A 12992-nucleotide genomic window follows, 5' to 3' on the forward strand; every position below is an offset into this window, starting at 1 on the left:
TCGAAGGAATGAGCGTTACACCGAGGCCTGTACTCTGGAGCGGGGTCAATTTGGAGGTGGAGGGTCTGTCATGGTCTGGGGCCGTGTGTCACAGCATCATCGGACTGAGCTTGTTGTTATTGCAGGCAATCTTCTCAACGCTGTGCGTTACAGGGAAGACATCCTCCTCCCTCATGTGGTACCCTTCCTGCAGGCTCATCCTGACATGACCCTCCAGCATGACAATGCCACCAGCCATACTGCTCGTTCTGTGTGTGATTTCCTGCGAGACAGGAATGTCAGTGTTCTGCCATGGCTAGCGAAGAGCCCGGATCTCAATCCCATTAAGCCCGTCTGGGACCTGTTGGATCGGAGGGTGAGGGCTAGGGCCATTCCCTCAGTTGTTGAATCTTGTTGTGTTCATACAAATATTTAGACATGTTAAGTTTGCTGAAAATAAACGCAGTTGACAGTAAGAGGACATTTCTTTTTTTGCTGAATTTATATGAACCTACAACCTTGTGCTCCATTCACTTGATATGAAGAAATGCTGAAATAGGGAAAAGAGGAGAGGGTTTGATAGAGGACTCATCTTTGTATCTGTGCCATTATAGTGTCTGTGACAGCATGGGCAGCGCCATTGAGGCTATCTCCATTTTAAAGTATTACATTTTCTTATTCTGCATTGGCTGATTGCTCCCAACTAATAGGAAACCCTACCCAGTTGGCTACTTTAAAATGGTGGACGCCCTCAATGTCCATGTTGAAACGGGTCATATCTGTAACCCAGAGGTAATCCCTGTTGCTGCCTTAGCCAATCAGAGGGATAGTAGGGAAAGTGAAGGGAACAAATGACAATAGCCGTGGGGCAGAGACATTTGTATAGTGAGTACCGTGTGTCAAAGTAGTTTAGGATGAGCTCAGATAGCGACACTAGATTCCAGGAAATACTAGGGTTTCCTCTGAGTCTCGTGAAGAAACATCATCGGGCTAATTAGAAAAGCGATCCCTCTGTTTCTCACCACTGCACTGAATACGGACCGCTCTCGCCGGCATTGGGACTCCCGCTCCAGAAGCCACACACACAAATACGAAGCACAGTTCTGCAACGTAGTAAAAGTTATTACATTACAGAGCTCTGATAGTTAAGGGGTACCCGTTTTTTTAAGGTTGCAACCGTTTTGACTGTTGTTGAATGTGTATGTTTTTACATGTATGGTGAATGACAGTGATATGGGTTTAATATATTGGTTGACTTGGTGCCATACTGACTGGTTTATGTTTACTCGCAATTGAATATCTTATACGATTTATGAATATGTCTATTTGCTGAGAGAGGTGTTGCTTTTCCATACTTAATATAATTTCTGAAATGAGAAATTTTGCTGTGTGCATTTTCTTTCCATGTGTCTGATAACGGGTCAGGTTAAACTAAGGTTATTTGAATAGGGAATTTGTAGTTGTATTTATTATGGATCCCCATTGGCTGCTGCCAAGGCAGCATGAGAACACACCTGGGGTTGAGAATGAGAACACACCTGGGGTTATTTCATTTTAGTTAGACCCCAGACCACTATCAACCAGACTTCTCCCTGGTTAGGAAAATGGGTGTAACATATCCAAATGCAACACTACCCAGGAAAGGGCTGAAAATATCCCATACTAATATATATAGCCTTAGAAATAAGGTTAATGAAATCAATAACATCAGATAACATTCATATTAGCCATTTCTTAGATAATCAATCAATAATCATTAAAAAAAAATGATGAAAGAAAAGCATTGCAAGTTTGAATTTTGTAAAGTTAGTGTGGGAGAGGTGGAAATATTATTGTTATCGATCAATAATGACAAACCTTCTGGCATTGACAACTTAGACAGGAAGCTACTGAGGATGGTAGCTGACTCTATTGCCACTCCTATCTGTCATAGCCTAGAGGAAAGTCTTTGTCCTCAGGCCTGGAGGGAAGCCAAAGTCATTCCGCTACCCAAGAGTGGTAAAGCGGCCTTTACTGGTTCTAACAGCAGACCAATCAGCTAGCTGCAAGCTCTTAGCAAACTGTTGGAAAATATTGTGTTACACCAAATGCCAAATACAATGCTATTTCTCTGTAAACAAATTAACAACAGACTTTCAGCATGCTTATAGAGAAGGGCATTCAACATGTACTCATGATTGGTTGAAAGAAAGTGATCACAAGAAGATTGTGGGAGCTGTACTGTTAGATTTCAGTACAGCCTTTGATATTATTGACCATAACCTGTATTTTGAAAACGTACATTACCAGTCAAAAGTTTGGACACACCTACTCATTCAAGGGTTTTTCTTGATTTTTACTATTTTCTAACTTCTAGATTTGTATTTTATTTGTAATATTATTTATTTTTTAAAATCCTTTATTTAACTAGGCAAGTCAGTTAAGAACAAATTCTTATTTTCAATGACGGCCTAGGAATAGTGAGTCAACTGCCTGTTCAGGGGCAGAACGACAGATTTGTACCTTGTCAGCTCGGGGATTTGAACTTGCAACCTAATAATGAAGACATCAAAACTATGAAATAACACATATGGAATCATTTTGTAACCACCCCAAAATATTTTGATTTGTTTAACTTCTCTAGGGTAGGGGGCAGCATTCGGAATTTTGGATGAAAAGCATGCCCAAATTAAACGGCCTGCTACTCGGGCCCAGAAGATATGATATGCATATAACTGGTAGATTTGGCAGGGGAAAACCTGAGACAAATCCATTCAGGAAGTATTTTTGGGGTGGATTTTGTAGTTTTCTATTCAATGCAATTACAGTATCCATTGACTTAGGATTCAATTTGCAGTTCCTATGCCTTCCACTAGATGTTTCAGTATTCTTATATATTGTATTCTTATAAATGAGGGAGTAAGACCAGTCTGAATGAGTGGACCCTGACGTGTCACAGAGCTTTTTCATGCGCAATCCCGAGAGAGTGCATTTCTTGTTTACCTTTTATAATGACAACGTTATTGTCCGGTTTAAATATTATAGATCATTTAGGCTAAAAACAACCTGAGGATTGAATACAAACATCGTTTGACATGTTTCTATGAACTTTATGGATACAATTTGGATTTTTTTGTCTGCCTGTTTTGACGGCGTTTGAGCCTGTGGATTACTGAAGAAAACGTGCAAACAAAACTGAGGTTTTTGGATATAAAGAGACTTTATAGAACAAAAGGAACATTTGTTGAGTAAATGAATGTCTTCTGAGTGCAACCATATGAAGATCATCAAAGGTAAGGGATTCATTTTATCTCTATTTCTGAGTTTTGTAACACTTCTGCTTGGCTGGTTACTGTTTGTAATAATTTGTCAACTGGGCTATGTTCTCAAATAATCATAAGGTAAGCTTTCGCCATGAAGCATTTAAAAAAATCTGACACCATGGTTGGATTCACAAGAAGTTAATCTTTAAACCTATGTAAAATATGTTTTATAATGAGTATTTCTGTATTTGAATTTGGCGCTCTGCAATCTCACTGTATGTTGGCCAGATGGGACGCTAGCGTCCCACCTACCCTAGAGAGGTTTTAACACCTTTTTGGTTACTATATGATTACATTTGTGTTATTTCATAGTTTTGATGTCTTCACTAATATTCCACAATGAAGAAAATAAAGAAAAACCCTGGAATGAGTAGGTGTGTCCAAACTTGGTACTGTATGTTTTATGGCTTTTCAACCTCTACCATATCGTGGATTCAGAGCTATCTAATATAACTCAGAGGGTTTTCTTTAATGGGAACATCTCTAATGTCAAACATGTAAAGTGTGGTATACTGCAGGACAGCTCTCTAGGCCCTCTACTCTTTCTATTTTTACCAATGACCTGCTACTGGCATTAAACAAGGCATATGTGTCCAGTATGCTGATGATTCAACCCTATGCACATCAGCAACCACAGCTAATGAAGTCATTGCAACCCTTTTCAAAGAGTTGCAGTTTGTTTTGGAATGGGTGGCCAGTAATAAACTAGTCCTGAACATATCTAAAACTAAGAGCATTATATTTGGTACAAATCATTCCCTACATTCTAGACCTCAGCTGAATCTGGGAATGAATGGTGTGGCTGTTGAACAAGTTGAGACTAAATTACTTGGATGTTACAGGCTCTAGTTTTAGAGCCTGTAAGGCTCTAGCAGGCTCTAGTTTAGTCTTATCTTGATTATTTTCCAGTCATATGGTCAAGTGCTGCAAAGAAATTCATAGTTAAGCTGCAGCTGGCCCAGAACAGAGCAGCATGTCTTGCTCTTCATTGTAATCAGAGGGCTAATTTTAATATTATGCATGCCAGTCTCTCTTGGTTAAGAGTTAAGGAGATACTTACTGCTTCACTTCTTGTTTTTATAAGAAACATTAATGTGTTGAAAATCCCAACTTGTTTGCATAGTCAACTTACACACAGCACTGACACACACACTTACCCCACCAGGCATGCCACCAGGGGTCTTTTCACAGTCCCCAGGTCCAGAACAAATTCAAGGAAACGTACAGTATTATACACAGCCTTGAGTGCATGGAACTCCGTTCCATCTTGTATAGAGCAAGTGAACAGAAAACCTGGATTAAAAAAACAAATAAAGCAACACCTCATGGCACAACACCTCTCCCCCATGTGACCTACTCGTTGTGTGTATGTACTAACATGTATGTACACACACACACACACACTGCATGTTAATGTACGTAAATTGTCAAGTATTTTGTCTGTAATGTCTTTTTTGTTATGTGCCGGACCCCAGTAAGACTAGATGTCACCATTGGCGTTAGCTAATGGGGATCCTAATCAATCAAATCAAATAATGTGTCCCCTATTAATCTTTATGGTTTGTCCCCACAACTTCCTGAATGCAAGGCCCTCCCCTTCCTCATAAAAGATTATGGATATACAGGGTGCTTCCCGAGTGGCGCAGTGGTCTAAGGCACTGCATCGCTAGCTGTGCTACTAGAGATTCTGGGTTCGAGTCCAGGCTCTGTCCCAGCCGGCCGCGACTAGGAGACCCATGGGGCGGCACACAATTGGCCCAGCGTTGTCCTGGTTAGGGGAGTGTTTGGCCGGGAGGGATGTCCTTGTCCCATCGCGCCCTAGCGACTCCTGTGGTGGGCCAGGTGCAGAGCACGCTGACACGGGTCACCAGGTGTACAGTGTTTCGTCCGACACATTGGTGTGGCTGGCTTCCGGGTTAAGTGGGCATTGCATCAAGAAGCGTTTCAGAGGATGCACGGCTCTCGGCCTTCGCCTCTGACTGTAACTACCAATTGGGGAGAAAAAGGGGTAAAACATTTTTTTAAAGAGTATGGATAAGATAGTTGTCTGTCCGCCCCCCAACAATGGGAGTCTTCGTCCACAAAGCTGGGGTAGCTCCCGGTGGGGTGTCTAGCTCCCGCCTATCCTTTCTTTGGATTGGTAGATACATCTCATTATGTTGACGTCAACCACCTGTAGTCAATGGAGAAAGATGCTATGCTACTAGCCTCATGCCATGAATGTGCATAGCCATCTCGAGACAACACCGATATAAAGTAGCCGGGATGTCACGTGTCTTACATATCAGTACACTTGCAACCACCTAAGCATTACGAAAACTTATTTTAAAACAAACATAGCAAATAAGCCAGTCATTGTTTTATTGACAAAATGTGACACTCTCATTGACCTCCATACAAAAACTCCTTGGTGTGCTAAACAACAACAAAAAATGCCACCTGCTGGAGGGAGTCAGATTTTCCGGTAGTTGGATCTCCCTCTTCCTCTTTGTCATAATGCACCTGAACCATAGAGATCGATGGAGGATTAGTGCACAAAAGCCCGTTTTAGCATGGGAAGTGCCATTGAGGACTTTCACAATTTTGAAGTAGTCAACTGGGCGGGACTTCAAATGTGTATCAAAAGACTTGAAAAAAGACGTAAATTATCCAAAGTAATGTTTTCACCTATTTTTTTATTCTCTACACCTGATGTAGTTCTTGATATATATAAAAACAATATTAAACATAACAGGAACAAAATTAGAATCATTTCATAAATTGTTCACTGTATTTGTGAGTTGTGTGAACACTAATAATAATATTTGTTCTGAAAGACATCATAATACCTATACAAAAGAAAACTCAAATTGCAGCTTGATTCTTAGGCACAGTAAGGCTCAGTCATGATATTGCCCAGCAGAAACCCACCATTTTCAACTTATTTATACAGATGTCCTTGTTTCCAATGAGCAAGATAATGCTAGTGATCGTAGTGTATGTCCCTCAAACTACTGCTCTTTCTACTGCTAAAATATTGCTTCTGTAAAAATGTAAATGGGAAACACACACAGTTTGGGGATTTAAAATGCCATCAAGTCCCTGGAATGGACTTTGTGATTTGGTCTTGACCGTATCTTTTCTGAAGAAAAATGGGATACAGCAGTCGGTGAAGTATACAATGCTTAAAGAGGCCCAAGCACCAAAGTAGTAGTACAGGGATGTGATTGCCAGATATCTAGCCATTGTAGTTGGCAGTAAATGCAAAAGGTCTACAAAAGACCGAGAGACTTATTGCTAAAGTACACATGCCAAGCTAGCTGGACAAGATAGACTACATGCACTCCACAATGACCATCTGGATTACAATAACAGTCGCTTTCCGGATTGTTTCTGAGACGGTCTTCCCTAAGGTGCCATTAGCTAAGTAGTGACTCCATTCAGTCAAGTACCATTTATAAATATTACCCTTCAAATGGCAATACTCTGACTGAGCTACAGTGGCCTACATACAATAGCATTTATGAGCTGACAAATAAGGCTAAAACCAAACACATTGCAGGTGCCCTGGCCCACTTAGTGCAATATTATCCAAGCATATGCAGTTACATGTTAATGTTTTATTAATAAATCTATACTAGCGGTGACAATGGTTGGCTTGCCCTCATGCTGCTCTTTGACCATGGTTCTCTATGGGGATAGGGGATGTCTTCTCTAGATGCCTCCTCACAAGTGTTGAATAGCTCACAATTATATTTTGGCGTATGTGTGCCGTGCTTGTGTAAAATGTTGCTATTTAAATACAGTCAAACGTTGACCTCTTGCATTTCTTTGGACAGGGGCAGTGGGTCTCTGATTGTCTAACTAACATATTATGATGCACAATTACAGAGCAGTTCCAATCCCATTTCTTGCCATAGTATTTCCATTTCAAAATATTATGAACCACCAAGTACTTGCAGAGGAGGCTGGCGGGAGGCGCTATAGGAGGATGGGCTCATTGTGATGGCTGGAATGGAATAAATGGAATGATATCAAACACAAATGTTTGACTCTGTTACATTCATTCCATTCCAGCCATTAAAATGAGCATGTCCTCCTACAGATCCTCCAACCAGCCTCCTCTGTAGTGCATCACAAAAGCAATGGACATCATATCAAAAACAAAGGCTTAGTGTTATCCTGAACAAATGAGCCTGCTCCAAACACATATATTCCCTTTTACAGTTTCCTCTGTTGTTTTCAAGAGACAACCCAATCCCTTGGGTCAGCACTTACACATTAACAACACAGTTATCAAGTTCCCTGTTAAGTCATATATTACACAATGGCTTTTTGAGGTTCATTCAATCCCTTTTTTAAAACAATCATTCCTACTTTTACACAGTGGCTTCGGAACAATGAAAACGGATGGACCAGCACCAAACAGTAAAACCTTGTGTGCCCTACCAACCCACTCCCTACATGATGTGGTGTGTGTGTTATCTGATAGTGTTAGACATACTCAATGGTGTGTCTGAAGCATGGCTGTGGCCACTGGTGTGAAAACATGCCTCTGTAATTGGTCATCATTCCATACTACCTTTTTTTTGTCAACAAATTTAAAAAAACAGAATAAATAAATGCAATTTTAAAAACGACAAGTGAGATTCCCTGTGCTGCTTTCGGGAAAAATAAATGGTGTATTTAAAAGCTGCTGGGCAACGATTGTTCTTTCAGTTGATTGATCTTTCACCAGTTTACCAGTCATTAAAACAAAACGCAGCTTCATTAAAGTTGGACTCAGTGAAATGACGTTGCCACGAGCAGCACCGCAGATATTGTGACGAGTGAGATGCAAGACTTCGTTCTCACACAGTCACACACTGTATCGGCGCATGTGCACGGGTTCGCATTCACGCTGTTCACACAACGGTAGCGGGACAAAATGAAGCGGAGAAGTTTCGCCTCGCGCTTCAACGCCCTTAGTTGTTGTGGAAATTGACCCACTATGTTTACTTTCTGCATCCACGTCATATCGCTGAGTCTACCTTTAAATGCAAAAGAGCCAAATTGACTCAATATATACAAAATGACGCACGTCTCTTTCCCCCTCTCTCTCTCTCACCCACACATATACTCTGTCATTCTAGATATCACCGCAGACATCTCCACCAGCATCCATCCATGTACAGTTGTTTAAATATGCAAAATCACAAAGCATAGGAAATCAATTCAGTGTATCTTACAATCATGTGTGACATCTGCTCCCATCCGGACAACATTCAAATATAACCAGCAGACAACCACAGCATCTTTCAAAGACAGGCGCGTCCATCTTATTTTCATTCGTTTTCAAATAAAAAAGGGCATAAACATGTTTTTTTGTACCACAAAAACAAAACTAAAATACATCAAACTTGCATAGCTCTGAAGTGTACAAAAGGAAAAGTGACTTTGGGGAGAGGAGCAGGGAGAGGGACAAGCGGCTTGCATGTATGTTGATGCAGTAGCATTAAAATATGATACATATTGAGGAGTGACTGAGAGTCTATGGGTGTATGTACATATATGGGGGGCATGAGAAGCCCTGGTGAGGCTTTGACCGATCCACATAGACAGATAGTGTTCTGCGATGAGACAGCGAGGCCCCTGGGAAGGGCCCTTGTCTTTCGGGTAAGGAAGGTGGGGGTCGAGGGGTGTTAATTACAGTGAGACCCCCAGGGTGAGAGAGCAGGGGAGGGGGTGGTCAGAGAGTAATCCAGGGAGAGGTGAGGGTGGCTTGGTACGACGGGGGAGGGGGGCAAGAGGAGCCTCTTCTCAGTGCGAGTCCTGGGAATTCCTCACGTTGTTGATCTCCAGCTCCAGCTGCTTGATGCGTACGTCCCTCTGGTTGAGCATCTCCCGCAGACGCCGGATCTCCTCCTGCTGCTTGTGGAACTTCAGACGCAGCTGCACACCCAACACACACACACGGAACACACATTGAGAAAGAATGTTGGTGAGTGCAAGACTAGGGCCAGCATATTTTCTGACCCTATATAGTCACCTACAAAACTCCTACCCTACCCATGATGGGATAGGATACAGTCAGTACAGCCTCCATAGACTAAACCTTCCCCAGCCCACGGTAGAATAGTATACAGCCAAGCTGGGTAACTCACATCGAAACCGCCCCATACCTCGTTCTCTGTTTTGGGAGGCGAGCAGAGCGTGGGGTCCTGTCCATTGCTGACAGACGTCTTACTCCTGCACTCCTTGTTGCCAAGCTGGTCCTGGATGTACGCCAGCTGCAGTTGGCCTGGTCGGCTCTGGGACCTCTGAGTGCCCAGGGAGTTGCCCAGCCCCTTACTGCCCAGGCCGGAGCTCAGCTCCGGGTAGGAGTCCGGTACTCGACTCCCAGGCTTCAGAGACTGGAGCAACGGGCCTAGTGGAGGTGGAAGGTGAGGGAGCAAACATGATGTTTATGTAATGATTACCTTCTTACTGTCTCACATATGGTTGGTTGATGATAACACAACACAATGCTATCATTGTCGAGATTTCTTTGAAGGTCAACACATATATATATTATTTTACATCAGAACATTTGAATTACGAACCCAATTTATAACCAAATCAAGGTTCAAAGACATGATAGAGGATGATGGAATATAAACTCTACACGGTCTTCTTTGCACAGGACATTGCAGGGTAGTATATATTGTATGAATGGTGCATAATTGGCAACTTCCTGGCCATTCACATGACAAATGAGAATATCACATCTCGTAGAGGAGCAAATAGGATGCAGCTGAGGCTTTTAGGCAGACATGGGTTCAAACACTATTTGAAATACTTCAACTGGGCTAAATTGAGTTTGCCAGGGGCAATGGAACCAATAGAATAGTATCAAAACTGCAAACCCCGCCCATCTGGTACTCCAGGCAGGCTAAAGCAAAATGCTCCACATTTTTGAAAGATTTTAAATAATATTTGAACCCAGGTCTGCGTCTACTGTAGGTAAACAGATTTCATGGTCAGCTAAAGGGACATCTTGATCCTCCTTTGACCTTTTCACTGTAGGGGGCAGCAAATGGAATCCATGTTATCTCAAACAGAGAACTAATATTCAGCATTAGGCCCTATTAGGACCTTGGATTGAGAGAAAACATTGTGACCTTGCTGTAAATGAAAGCGCCTGCATGTCTGATGGCTGACCCCTTACACTGATAATCCATATTCTGATCATATTGAAATACACAATACACTTTTTGATACATAATGTATGAATATCCCTTGAATATACGTACGTATACTACTGATAATGTACAAATTCCTTTTGAATACAGTTCTTCGTTTCCTCAGTGTAGCCAGCTACTTGTGCTTTTCTATTGCAGTTTCCCCATTGCATAATTCATGTTATTAAACTATGGAGAAACAGCATACGATAACCCTGCCTATCCCCACGACCTCTGACCTTTGTCAATGCCGCTAAGCCACTCCTCGGCCGACATGGCGGCCGCGCTCGCCGCCGTCATGGGGTAGATGTCATCCTGGTACGACTCCGACTACAGGGGATGCAAATACACACAGTTGATGCCGAGTTTGTCATGTTTTCACTACATTGCAATAAAGCATTTGGATCAGTAGATTGTGACTACATTGTGTTCTAGTGCTCAGTAGATTGTGACTACATTGTGTTCTAGTGCTCAGTAGATTGACTATTTGTGTTCTAGTGCTCAGTAGATTGTGACTACATTGTGTTCTAGTGCTCAGTAGATTGTGACTACATTGTGTTCTAGTGCTCAGTAGATTGTGACTACATTGTGTTCTAGTGCTCAGTAGATTGTGACTACATTGTGTTCTAGTGCTCAGTAGATTGTGACTACATTATGTTCTAGTGCTCAGTAGATTGACTATTTGTGTTCTAGTGCTCAGTAGATTGTGACTACATTGTGTTCTAGTGCTCAGTAGATTGTGACTACATTGTGTTCTAGTGCTCAGTAGATTGTGACTACATTGTGTTCTAGTGCTCAGTAGATTGTGACTATATTGTGTTCTAGTGCTCAGTAGATTGTGACTACATTGTGTTCTAGTGCTCAGTAGATTGTGACTACATTGTGTTCTAGTGCTCAGTAGATTGTGACTACATTGTGTTCTAGTGCTCAGTAGATTGTGACTACATTGTGTTCTAGTGCTCAGTAGATTGTGACTATATTGTGTTCTAGTGCTAAGTAGATTGTGACTACATTGTGTTCTAGTGCTCAGTAGATTGTGACTTCATTGTGTTCTAGTGCTCGGTAGATTGTGACTACATTGTGTTCTAGTGCTCAGTAGATTGTGACTTCATTGTGTTCTAGTGCTCAGTAGATTGTGACTACATTGTGTTCTAGTGCTCAGTAGATTGTGACTACATTGTGTTCTAGTGCTCAGTAGATTGTGACTACATTGTGTTCTAGTGCTGAGTAGATTGACTATTTGTGTTCTAGTGCTCAGTAGATTGTGACTACATTGTGTTCTAGTGCTCAGTAGATTGTGACTTCATTGTGTTCTAGTGCTCAGTAGATTGTGACTTCATTGTGTTCTAGTGCTCGGTAGATTGTGACTACATTGTGTTCTAGTGCTCAGTAGATTGTGACTACATTGTGTTCTAGTGCTCAGTAGATTGTGACTACATTGTGTTCTAGTGCTCAGTAGATTGTGACTACATTGTGTTCTAGTGCTCAGTAGATTGTGACTACATTGTGTTCTAGTGCTCAGTAGATTGTGACTTCATTGTGTTCTAGTGCTCAGTAGATTGTGACTTCATTGTGTTCTAGTGCTCGGTAGATTGTGACTACATTGTGTTCTAGTGCTCAGTAGATTGTGACTACATTGTGTTCTAGTGCTCAGTAGATTGTGACTACATTGTGTTCTAGTGCTCAGTAGATTGTGACTACATTGTGTTCTAGTGCTCAGTAGATTGTGACTACATTGTGTTCTAGTGCTCAGTAGATTGTGACTACATTGTGTTCTAGTGCTCAGTAGATTGTGACTACATTGTGTTCTAGTGCTCAGTAGATTGTGACTACATTGTGTTCTAGTGCTCAGTAGATTGTGACTACATTGTGTTCTAGTGCTCAGTAGATTGTGACTACATTGTGTTCTAGTGCTCAGTAGATTGACTATTTCTGCTCTAGTGCTCAGTAGATTTACTATTTGTGTTCTAGTGCTCAGTAGATTGACTATTTGTGTTCTAGTGCTCAGTAGATTGACTATTTGTGTTCTAGTGCTCAGTAGATTGACTATATTGTGTTCTAGTGCTCAGTAGATTGTGACTATATTGTGTTCTAGTGCTCAGTAAATTGTGACTACATTGTGTTCTAGTGCTCAGTAGATTGTGACTACATTGTGTTCTAGTGCTCAGTAGATTGTGACTACATTGTGTGCTAGTGATCAGTAGATTGACTATTTGTGTTCTAGTGCTCAGTAGAGTGTGACTACATTGTGTTCTAGTGCTCAGTAGATTGTGACCACATTGTGTTCTAGTGCTCAGTAGATTGTGACTACATTGTGTTCTAGTGATCAGTAGATTGACTATTTGTGTTGTAGTGCTCAGTAGATTGTGACTACATAGTGTTCTAGTGCTCAGTAGATTGTGACTACATTGTGTTCTAGTGCTCAGCAGATTGTGACTACATTGTGTTCTAGTGCTCAGTAGATTGTGACTACATTGTGTTCTAGTCCTCAGTAGATTGTGACTACATTGTGTTCTAGTGCTCAGCAGATTGT

General features: G+C 41.5%; 1 protein-coding gene across 6 annotated transcripts in view; it reads right to left on the reverse strand.

Annotated features, from left to right (window-relative positions):
- Positions 1 to 5939: 5939 nt before the first annotated feature.
- LOC110497355 (coronin-2A) overlaps positions 5940 to 12992 on the reverse strand; it is a 71484-nt gene continuing 64431 nt past the window's right edge. For 3 of the 6 annotated variants that reach the window (XM_090210312.1, XM_090210310.1, XM_090210313.1), the window contains exons 10-12: positions 10699 to 10789; positions 9422 to 9666; positions 5940 to 9191 (exon numbers count right to left, since the gene is read on the reverse strand). In XM_090210312.1, coding sequence (XP_090066438.1) covers positions 9060 to 9191; positions 9422 to 9666; positions 10699 to 10789 — 468 coding nt within the window. In that variant the 3' untranslated portion in view covers positions 5940 to 9059. Of the gene's footprint in view, positions 9192 to 9403; positions 9667 to 10698; positions 10790 to 12992 lie in introns of all 6 variants that reach the window. The other 3 variants (XM_090210308.1, XM_090210307.1, XM_090210311.1) reach the window with 1 other exon arrangement.

This window comes from Oncorhynchus mykiss, chromosome 19 (genome assembly GCF_057628025.1).
Source record: "Oncorhynchus mykiss isolate SJ-2025 chromosome 19, ASM5762802v1, whole genome shotgun sequence".
Classification (NCBI taxonomy): domain Eukaryota; kingdom Metazoa; phylum Chordata; class Actinopteri; order Salmoniformes; family Salmonidae; genus Oncorhynchus; species Oncorhynchus mykiss.